At 26.9% G+C, this 12,749-nt stretch overlaps 1 protein-coding gene across 1 annotated transcript in view; it reads left to right on the forward strand.

Annotated features, from left to right (window-relative positions):
- The window catches only part of LOC126549565 (protein tipE), a 55,077-nt gene extending 42,536 nt beyond the window's left edge, over nucleotides 1-12,541 (forward strand). Inside the window, exon 2 of the mRNA XM_050199086.1 lies at nucleotides 11,817-12,541. Within this exon, the coding sequence (XP_050055043.1) occupies nucleotides 11,817-11,907 (91 nt within the window). The 3' untranslated portion in view covers nucleotides 11,908-12,541. The remainder of the gene's footprint in view (nucleotides 1-11,816) is intronic.
- Nucleotides 12,542-12,749: the final 208 nt, after the last annotated feature.

A 12,749-nucleotide genomic window follows, 5' to 3' on the forward strand; every position in this document is an offset into this window, starting at 1 on the left:
GAATCGCGACTGATCTAAAATAAGTACTTGAAACGAAGCAAAAAACTATTTAGAAAACAAACTATATAGGTTATTTAAAAATCATAGGATCAAAAGTCATGGCTGGAAAATATTTATGTGTAAGCAGTAGATGGTCAGTTTAAACCCGTGGCATGAAATGAAAATGAACTCAAAAGGGAAAAATTATTGCTGTGTTATAGTCGCGATTTACAATTAACAGTAAAAGGAAAGAAACGGCCATGGAATTTAATGTTTGTATAAGATTTTAAGCGCGAGAAGAGATTAGCTAACAGCGGTTCTCTATGACCCGTTTGTACAATAAAATTAAAAAAAGTTTTAATACGTTGGTCATAATACAATACGTTTGGTAAAGCGAAAGACTCTATACACCTCTTAATCTACACTTCTACATCACACCCATACACGAGGTTTATAGTGTGTAATCAGATTACACGATACACTAAACTTTGATATAATTCTATAAAGACCTTTATTAAAAAAAAAAAAGAAGAAGAAGAAGAAATTGTAGCACATTGAGACCGTGAATTATATTTTTTTTTTTTTACAAACTAAATTGTAACCTTCAACGTCACAGAAATAATACACTCCAAATATCCAAAACAACCAAACAATTTCAAATACATTATCATAGAAGTACAATTTAATATTATTTTTATTTATTACTAAAACTCTGTAGAAAACAAAACATAAATAAATAACAGAAGTCGTGGTCAAGGACACTTTGTAATCAAGGAATAATACTAGGGGGTTATGACCTTTAAATAATCTTGCCCAAGCGTATTCGCTATAAACATAAAAAAATAAAAAAATAGGAAAACGTATTTTTATAATACGAGAATATACGTTTAATTATAATATAGTAAAGTTGTATTATTTTTTAATAATGTAATTGAATAGTTTTTAACAAACAAAACAAATACTTTTTAAATATTATATCATATTATGAGCTCGCAACTATGCCATAAAACATAAAAAAGATAATTTACATTAGTGAAAAGTTTCGCAGTGACTGAAAAACCCGGAAACATAAAGTTCTAAGTCAAATATATTACAAACATTATAACTTATCTTGCGTCGGGACTAGGGAATTCTAAACGAATATTTAAAAAATTACTAGAAAACTGAATGGAATATGCAATGCGGTGATTGACTACATATGTAAATGATGGTTATTTTTTCCATGTATAAAACCAAAAAATGTTATATATTTATATATTTCATAGTTCACGATTGATAGATAATTGTTTTTTCGTCATTAAACTCTAATAATATGGATAATATTTTCACTTTAACGCGTTTGGTTTAGAAAATGCTTAAGTATTAAAATTTCAGAAAAAATATTTTCAAAATATTAATAATTTGAATCATTTTGATTATTTATTTTATAATTCGGACGATTTTTCTAAGATAAATTTATGCTACTCATATTGATCTATAATACATTTTAATACATAATATCTATACAACGTAACACGATGTTTATTATATCTATAGCCAGGCATTAGGCATGTAATACGATAACGAACACATTATTATGTTATTTATTATTATTATGTTTGTCATTCAAAGTCATTACTATATACATTATATATATATATATATATAGCACGTTATCTTCACAACGTGGAAATAGATAAACTCTCTGGACATGGTGTATTTTTTCTTTTTTGTATATGCGTAGAATAACATTATTATAGTAGACTATTATAATAGTGCGTCGTATTTGCGTGTTCCGCGTTTATTATAAGTTTATAAGCACACGCGTGTATATTATTTTTTTTCTTTCTCGTTATTAATTTTTTGTTCTATATTATAAAATATAGAGTACAGTCATCATTACGCGATTACTGTTATGTGGCTGAGTCAAAACTATATTAATATTAATAGTATCTAATTTTTCAAACTGTAAATACTCATTATCTCAAAAAGTATTAACGTTTTTGAAAATATTTTTTTATTACATAATCTAAATAAACTACATAACAACATTTTTGGAAATATAACTTTTATAAATATACATTTTTTTAAATGTGTTACATTTTAGAATGACAACATTTATTTTTAATTTAACATTCTATAAAGTTGAATCATTTTATTCGAATTTATAAGTAAGAACTAAAATTAATTTTTGGAATGACCAGTTAATTAGTTATAGATAGGTATTCAATTTTAAGATAATAAAAATAAATTAAAGCAGTAGTAGATAAATAACTGCAATACGTATAATTATATACCCCTATACTTTAGATACTATAGTTCAAAAATTGATTTTTATGATATAAAAATTCTCAAACAAATATATTAATATAAAACTAAAAATTAAGCAAAAAACTTATTTTGATTAACGTTACCTAAAAATGTGTTAACTAAGAGTGTGGTTAAAAGAATATTTAATGGTACGAATGCATCGACAGCCGTGTCATCACTCCCCGATAATTGCTCTTAAATCATTTAACAGACAGAAATTGTCGAAACCAATAAAATATTTATAAATGTGTAAATTAACATTTAATTAAATAATGGAGATTTTTTACTATTGTTTTAATTCGAACAGGTCAAGTTCATAATACATGGAATTATTTACGTGCGGTCCGCACCAGATTGAGTACAAAATTAAATATAAAATTTAACAAACTCTTTCTTTCAATTTCATGACAATTTTGTTATTAAGCGTATACGATATTTTTAAGCTAGGCCAAAACATAGTAAAATTGATTTCTTCGAGGGACATATTGATGTCTACATAAGAAACACTTTTTTTGTAGAAAAAAATTCTATACTACGATAGGTTATGATAAGTTTAATCATATATATAGACATGTAGACGTAAAAGGAAATAACCTTAGCAAAGAGATCAATCAAATAATCTGCAATAAGGTCACCAAAAATGTATAAACATGCGATACAATACATTTGGATCAATAAAATACCTACATAGATATTTTAAATGGAAAAGTCACCGCATATTTATATCAATGATAATGTAAACTTCGACATTAAAGCAACATTTTAAAACAAAATTCCTGTTTCAAAAACTCCAGAGGAAAGGTAAATCGTAATAATTAACCAACTTCGTGTAGAACTTACACGCGTAGACTCCTCATACTCAAGTAAGATGAATCCATGTGTTCAACTTATAGAATTGCTTATATAACATTAAAATACATCATAATCAAATTCTGTCCATACATAATATGTTGCTAGTTGAATTTTATATAATCGATATTAGAAATCATTATCTTTTCATTCCACGCAATATATATGATAATTGAATACATTTTCAATAATTAATAATCATATATTATTACTGGAAAATATTATGGTAGAGAGCGCATTAAATTAATCATCTAGTGTGTTAATAAGTAAAAACAAAATATTTCTTTCATTTCTACACTATTAGCTTTTGAACGGGAAATCGAACGAAATAAACAGTATTCAATAAATTACATTATATGAATTATTATATTATATGCTTAACGAGCATAGATATTTCTGTACTTTTGCATGACTCGGAAATCGCAACAGTTTACAATCTAAAAAGTTATTACTTATATACGATAACAATATAATATCTTTACAAACAACAGCTCATCTCTAATGTATCTTCTGTCCGTTTTTTTTTTTTTTTTTTAATAATTGAACATTGGATTAAAATAAATTAATAAAAATAATTAAATTAATCGATAATTACTATTTAATTATCAATTGAGACTTATGTTGTAAATAAACCAAATATCTAGAAAAAACGATAAGTGTAACTTTTTTATGGATGATTTCTTCTCTATCCAGAGGAGAATAATGATATAAAAGCATTAATCTATGTAGTATGTACATAATAGTATCGTTAATTATAGACTAATTCTATAATAAATGATAATACTATTATATGGATTATAATAAATAAATAAATTATAAATTAAGAAACTAAACTAAAAAATAAAAAAGCTATAGGTACTCCTACCTGTTTTATTCACTGAAACACATAGGAGTAAAAATAACGTTCTGCATTATCACGTTGATGTCTGGATTTCCATTAAATAAGTTTACTCATATAACAAACTTTCGTAGACAACTATATATAAGCATCGACGACATCTCTAAACTTCTAGGATCGATTTCGGTATCTTACGAAAATATAACATATTAAATATTTATTAAGGACGACAAGATCACTTGTTTCTTTTGTAAACAAACGAGTCACTTACCGTCATTATGCAAAAACATTAACAAAAACTCTATTCTTATCGTATATAATATATTTTATATAAATGGATGAAACAATTCATCTCCGAATATTATGAAAGATAAATATAATAATACATAATTAACTAATAAAACATAGCACCAGATATAACCAGCTAAAAAATTAAATTAACAATAAATCAGCCCAACTCACAAGACACAGTTATTGAACCCAAATAATATGAAGCATAGAGTATCAACCTATCCTTCTTTGCCGTTATCTTCATCTACACAAATTCCTATAACCATAAAAAAACCTAAAACGATAGAAAATTTAAAACCTATCAATAACAAATAATACCATAAAAAAATATCTAAAATTAGATCTTATAATTTATTTAGCAACGAATTAGAACGATTAATAATAATTATAACTGTAAAGAGCTGTTCTCGGAAAAGATAGATTCAGAACGATTTAGCGACGAAGTCAAACTTGTCGTAAGTCTACTCTGATGATGGAAATTTGAAATAAATAAACAACAATTTAATAAAGATAAAAATAATGTTTATTTACCAAGACGTATATTGGCAGCTAGATAAGTCGTTAATATAGAATAACTCCAACAGTCAAGCATTAGTTTAATCAAAACACGTCTAATTTGTAATAGAATCTACAATCCTATTTATACAAAACATATAGGCGTGATCCTCTATGGTCGTACTATGGTAAGCAAAAACCATTCCCAAAAAGTAGCTGTTTTGTGCTACCATGTACCGATTGTGAGTACACTGTCATTATTAGCTCAAGATAAAATACAAAAAAAACTAGATTACTACAAAACCACCATGCAGTAATATTTTTATTATTTTCCTAGACAACTCAGATATACTCATTAATTAAAAACTATTTAAATATATAGTAGACAATTATTTCTCATACAAAAATATGAATCTTCGTGATCTTTGCAATGAAGTTGGAACCGACGTACCGAAACTAATTAATATATTAGAAATGGTTCATTAAAAAATTGCCAAGCTTCTCTTTCAAGCTGCATCAACAGAATATTACCCAGAGCAGTAATTTTCACAGTCAACCTCAAAATTTAAATTAATTAATTAACGCTTTCTTTTTCTTCTTTGCATTGCACAATGCAAAACAATAATTCTATTACAAGTCACATGAATTATTTTATTTTATTCCTTATCTCTGTTGTATTTATTTACTTTATTTAATTTTTGAGTTGTAAATAAGTTTATATTTTAAATAAAAATATAAGCTCGAACATTTAGAAAGTAAATCTCATCAAACAGAGTTGCTAATAATAATAATATTATTATTTATAATAATGCATAATAACTTTTTCAGTACGTTTTCGTAAATAATATCTTTGTATCTTTTTATAACATAACAAAACTATTAGGTACCATTATTGTTGTGTTACATAGTACAAACGAAATATTTGATCGCGATGTTCGCAGTATATTCATCGTCGTTTTCGTATAAAACTATACTCGATTGTTCCTTAGGTGCTAATTCGATAAGTTATATAATTATATATCAATCGTTATAATCAAATAATAAATAAATCTAAAATTTAAATTAAACCAGAACGGGACTGCTTTATTGTAATGCAAGCTATATATAATTACTTATATTTTATTGTATACTTTATATTTCTTATTATGTTTGTTATTCTATATTATGTTTGAGGCACTTAATGTAACCAATGGATTTTTTCTTTTTTTTTATACGAATTTAAATTCGTAAAATAAATTATTAACTAAATTTCTACTGTCTGCTGTGATTTTTTAGGTTTTTAAATCATAACATCCCCAGGCTTTTTATTTTAAAATTTTAAATCCTGGATAGAACAAAAACTTTGATAAATTAATAATATATAAAGCAATAGTGCTATACTTATATTTAAAAACAAACAATTTACTGCAAATCGTAATTTAAAAGATCGTACCGAAAGTATAATGTGTGGATTCGAAAACGAACATTAGCCGTATCTTAAATGTAATTCAAATTTTTAAGTTGTCAAAACATCTCCATAATACTGAAGTAGTTTTTCAAAATGTCATTAAAAAATAAAATAATATTAAAAATATAAAGATGTCAGAGAATAACATTTTAACTAGAAATCTTTAATGGTTAAGATTGTTAAGAGTAAATAGAGTTTCACATGGAATAATTATTTGTCTTTCTACATTGATCGATTTTGATCTAAACCAACCCTGGATCCGACATACCACTACTATATTTCATCTAACTTAAAATTATACATAAAAAAAAATTTACAAATGACATAATCTTTTCAAGTAAATAATGAATGTATTAAAAATTAAATAAAAACTTACAATCACCAAAAGTATTGCTTATTAAGGTTTATCTTAAAAAATATTATTTATTATTAGGCTTTTAATTTTTAAACACGTAAACTATTATTTAACAATTTTTCGAAGAGGTGAAAAAAAATTTCCCAAAGTGCGACGCATGAACGAATAAAATCGCACAAAGTCGTATATTTTCTAAATATATATATTATGTACATATTAAACTACATAATATTATATTATACAAAACGGAAGAGAGGTTCTTCGTCCGAGGTCGTAGTGAATTTTATTTTTATTTATACACCAATACCGGTAAACACATCACGTATTTTGTACTATACCAATGGAAAATTCGATTTGGCATTTCAATTCGTTAGCGAGCGTAGTGCTGACGAACATAGAAAGCATACGAAACAGAAATAGAGAGTACGCCATCCATGGCTGGTATTCCAATACGTAAGGTCCTATAAATGTATATATATTTTATTTATTATTTAGGTTTGCATTTCGTAAATGGCCTACGTAGCGTAAGATACATTTCAACGGAAAAATAGTTTTTCGCGTGGTAATCCCGTAACCTAGATACCATATACTTTAGACATGGTGCATATACAAGACGTACGATAATATATGTCGTCATATTATATACTTCCGGTTCGGATTTAATGTACGTACACTGAAGCTATTGTGAAATACAACGAGAGTAGAAAAAAATGTACGCGATTTCATAATATAATACTACCCGCGAGAACTTTTGCAGTGATTATTGTGTATCATACTTATTTCGACGCATCGCATCAACCAGCGTACAGAATACCAACAATATATAAGTATTATAATAATATAAAATACTCTTTTTCTACGCTGTGGGGAACAAATTAAATTTATGAGCTTATAGTTAGTATAGTTAAATTAATAAAGCGTCGGTTGTAAAAAAAAAATACAATGTATCCCGTTAAATCAATTTATCGGCTACATTGTCGATTTATTGAAATAGTGATAATACAATGTTTTTTATTTTTTCTCTGCAATTTATGGTTTGTAAAGACATTTTAATTACATAAAATAAACATTTTTTTAATTACAACCCGGGTCATATATATTGAAATGTATTATAACGATCTAATATGAATTCTTAATTTAATAATTTTCGGTCATTTTCTTTGTTATCGGACACTCAACATTTCAGATTCCTTTTTTTTTTTTTTTGTTATCCATATGTTTTTTAACACGCTAAAACCAATAGTGCAAACGGAAAATTGGCCTCAGACCATTAATGTTTGAATAATAGACTATTATTAGTTTTGATTAAAAAGTCTATGTTGGAAAACTCACGCAGTTTATACATTGCACAATACACTTTCAACAAAATGCTTGATTGTTATTTTAAAAATGTATGAGTAAAGTTAAATAATTTTTAAAGCAATGTGAATATTTTTCTCCATATTAAATTTTATCTTTTAGAATTAAATAATATATAGTTTTATAACTATTAACGATGTGTTAACTTAACTCACTTATAATCATAAAATATATTTAGATGGGTGGTTGAATTTTTCGCACGATTTTTCTTCATTCGTGATAATTTCAATTTGAAATAAATGTTATGAAAAAACTATAAATAAAAACGAATTTTGAGTAGGAGGAAGCGAATACAAAACTTGTTACAATATTTTAACGAAACCATGTGCGACTTCTTATTTTTGATTTAATAGACATTATAATTCACTGATAAAATCGTGTCTGCTTTTAAATCTCGGAAGTTTCAGACCCCGGCTGGACCACAGTTTATTCTTTTGCAGTGCGTACGGCATTGTAATATTGAAATATACGCGCGTGATATCTGGAAGCCACACTGTTTTTCCGTTATAAGTTTAAGCCGGCACACTGGGTATGCAAATCCGATACCGCGCAGCGCCGAAACAAGTCGGTCGCTCAACTTTCGCAGTTTAATAATATAATTTATTATTTTCGAGATTGTGTTTTCAATTTAGGATATCTGCTCGGGAGCACAAGTTAAATTAGGTAACAAACTTTAGTTTCTGTTCCGAACACCCACACACACACACACACACACACACACACACACACACACACAATATACATTTATATTAAAATCGATTCGTCCCCGAACACAACAGCGGGTACGCAGTATCTTATCGATTACGGGCAAACGAATTAGACGACACGCACACCGCCACTGTAATAAAACAATATGCCCATCACACTGTTCATACTACGACATTAACGCGTACCATCAGAATGTCATCATCGTAATAATGCGATCGAACGTCTCGCGAGCCTCCAGTGTTCGTGCGATCGAGCTTTACGTCTCCAGGATTAATCCTGCAAAGGATTACTCTGCGGAATTCGTTCGATGCCGATACGTATGACGTTCATGATACGAAGGACGAAGACGACGTTTTGACGTATTTGTAAAGGAGTAACGTAGACAGTCGACTTGGATTTCGTGCAGAGTTTAAAAGCGGAACCGGCGACTTTTTTCGTGCGATCGCCGCCGAACGTGTCACATAATAAAAAACGTTTCTTATCTCTATCACTCTAGTGTGTGTGTGTGTGTGTGTGTGTGTGTGTGTGTGTGTGTATGTATTCATACATTTAATGCGTACTTTTTCGTATTGTATACATAAAAAAACACTCTGCTCGCAAGCATAAATAAAATACGTATTTTTATCATATTTTTTTTTCTATCTCGGAACGATTATTATTTTTCCCACGAAGTAATATTGTGATTTATAATGTTTGTTTTATATACTATAACAATATTATATATAAATATAAAAAAAAATTTTGTATATTATTTTGTATTGCAATGCATTATTTTACAGGTCATATTATAAGTATTAGGTACGTCGGTACTTTACAGTAGATATAGTAACTTGACGATTATTTGTCATATTCCGATTACGTCTCAATATTATTCCAAAGTCTTCTTTACAAAATGATACAGTTTCTAATCTTTTTAACTTAATTCACTAATTTTTTCAAAATCAATCTTTGAAAAATTGCTTGGTCACAAGCTTTATTTATCTATTTAATATTCCTCCATTGAATAAATATCGAATTATACTAGTTTAAAATATGTAGTAATTACACATACTGTTTTTATCATAATGCTTTTCAAATCTGTCCGGTAATAACAATTTACTCATTGAACTTCAATATTGGTTGCAGGAGAATACCTAAAAAAATTTATGTAAATATAGGGTAGTGAATAAATAAAAATACTTTTTACAGATGAACGCTGTCGAGTAGTAGATTACAATTTTTGAAAACTACTTAGCGTTATTTTAATGTGTATTAAACACATCATAGTCCTAAATTTAGCATTAAAAACATTTTAGGTTGTCATTAAAAAAAAATTAAACCACTATGATAAGAAAACTTATAAAAAAATTGAATTTTTTGTTACATTGATGGGTTTAAGTGTATAAAAATAAAAATAATTGACTCACAAAATATACCATACGTCAAAATATATAGTTCTAACAAAAATAAAAATACTATTTTATTCGAAAAATAACTACAATTTTCGGATAAACTTATGTCCACTAAATAATTCATTTAAACCATAATTGTATTAAGCCCCAAAGTAGTGTATAACATATTGTACAACAATTATGATATTATATATAGTGTAAATAAAACAATATTGTATAATTTAATTTCATGTACAAACTCGGTTCGCTGGTTTTTAGCACTGCGACTCTATTACTTACATTGCTTATATTATTCCACTGCAGCTGTCTGTAAACGTTGAACATGTTCTGACAACAATTTATCGCGTTAATATTTCATTTCCGGAGGAATTCTGTGCATCAGAGACATTTTTATTTTCTCGAGTTAAATATATTAGTTACCCCGCACAAATTGTATATATATATATATATATATATATGTAATATATAAATTGTTTGGTGAAACATAAATTTAAAAACATTCCAAGAAAATAGACCCGAAGCTATAAAGTTGTGTACGAAGTACGCGATTCTCGAACTAGGTTTTGCTCTAGAATAAAATGTACTTATATATTATACACACATATATTATATAATAAAATGTTTAAATTAGTGTATTATATAATATTATTTCGTCCTTAAAGGTACATGTTATATCATGCGACGTTTACATCAATCGTAAAATACGCATACTATCATTTATTTAATTATTCAAATCATTTTAATGCATACGTAAAACGTGTAAACTATACAAAATATGCTAATTATCATTATTATTATACCTACAACGATCGCGCACTTCGTTTGACAGATAAATTGACGTAAAACGTGCAGGACGGGTAATTCTCAAAATAAACAAACGATTAAAAGGCACGGGTATATTATAATATTATATTTACGATTTAACAGGGTTATCTACCAATCATACTCACTCCCCAGTTATGTGCATTAATCTTTTGAATTATAAGTTTATAGGCATTTTTAAGTTCATTTTACCATCATAGATTCAAATACTTAGATTTTCTTACTCATAGCGTAACAATAAAATATTTCCTTTTTCAAATAAGAACCAATCCCTTTTTTAGTATAAACACTAAACAGTTGAATATATGACTTTTTTAAAAGTTTCAAAATAACTAAAATGAAATTCAAATGAGAAATTTCTGTGCTATTAAAATATATGTACAAAAAATAAATAATAAAATCATACTTATAATAATGATTTCTTATGAAAAATAAAATACATTATGTGATGTTTTATCTAGTATTTAGTGAATACGTACTTATACTTAGATATAAACTAATAATATATCAACTATTGCAATAAACACGATGTATAATGAAATTAATAACATAGGTGTTTTTTAACTCCACGAAAATAATATATTATGCTTGAAAATAAAGTTGATGTACAATTAATGGTGTTTGCTATACAGTCTTTACAAATTACAAAAACCGAATACCCTGTATCGCGTATCCATGGTTACATGGACAGAACTGCCACCAAAATTCTCTAAAAACCGTAATTATCATAATTGACTAAAACAAGCACCTTTACTATTAATGTATAACAATATGTAAAGGTAAAAAATTATCGACGTGTAAATACATAACATAATATTATTTATCTCGTGTAAAACTCATAAAAAGTAAATACAGCAAGCTAACCAGTAACCATGTTATAATGTCGTCGTTCTATTTTTATTATAATATTATCTAAATAATTAAAGTAAAAAAAAAAAAAAAAACGAAAAATTATTAATATATTATTATATCGTCGTTTTTGTTATTTTACAGCGACCACTCGATAAGCACCCGAGTAGAACGGCTGGACGAAGCAATAATGGAAGCGTCCAGAGCACTGCATGGCGAACCGAGCGGATTATGACAATACTCGGAGACGAGCTGCTGAGTACGTGTACCTCGGCGCAAACTGAATATACAACGCATAATAATACAACATAATAATAATATAATGTATAATTATTATTATTGTGATTGTTATGATTATTATTATTATTTATTACCGTTAAAACCGTTGTTATTATACCACGATCGTAATCCAACGACCGTGTGGCTCTGCAAAGTCGAGCAGACTTCTACGTACACGCGATCTCGACAAATACATCACGTCACGTACAAACTCGAGTTATTTCAGTTCGAATTGAGACACAGCAGTCATTATACATTACATATTATACTACACGCATACACAGATATTTATTCAATATTATATGTGTTTTGAAGTGTACGTTAGCGCGAAAATGTGTACAGTTATATAATTACGAGTTGTTAAGTTTTCATTTTTGAAACGCAGTAAAATTATATAATATACAATAAGAATAATTATTGAGTGTTGATTTAGATATATTATGCGAATGCGATATTATTATTATTATTATGATTATTATTACTAAATTATTATTACAATTAATATTATTTATTATATAATATAATATAATGATAACATAAAATTGTACATGTGAACAATATATTTGAGCTTGCATATTTTGTACAATAATATTATTAATATTATTTATATTATATATGTTTATATAAATATATATATATTATATATATATAACGCACATTTTAACGAATAAAAATAAAGTATAGAACGCCGTTGATAATAAAAAAATTATATAAACGATTTGTTTTACTTTATTGTTGTTTTATTACATCTTCACTAAACGTAATATTTTCATTGCGTTCATTTTATTATACGTTATG

Source organism: Aphis gossypii, chromosome 1, assembly GCF_020184175.1.
Source record: "Aphis gossypii isolate Hap1 chromosome 1, ASM2018417v2, whole genome shotgun sequence".
NCBI classification, from domain to species: domain Eukaryota; kingdom Metazoa; phylum Arthropoda; class Insecta; order Hemiptera; family Aphididae; genus Aphis; species Aphis gossypii.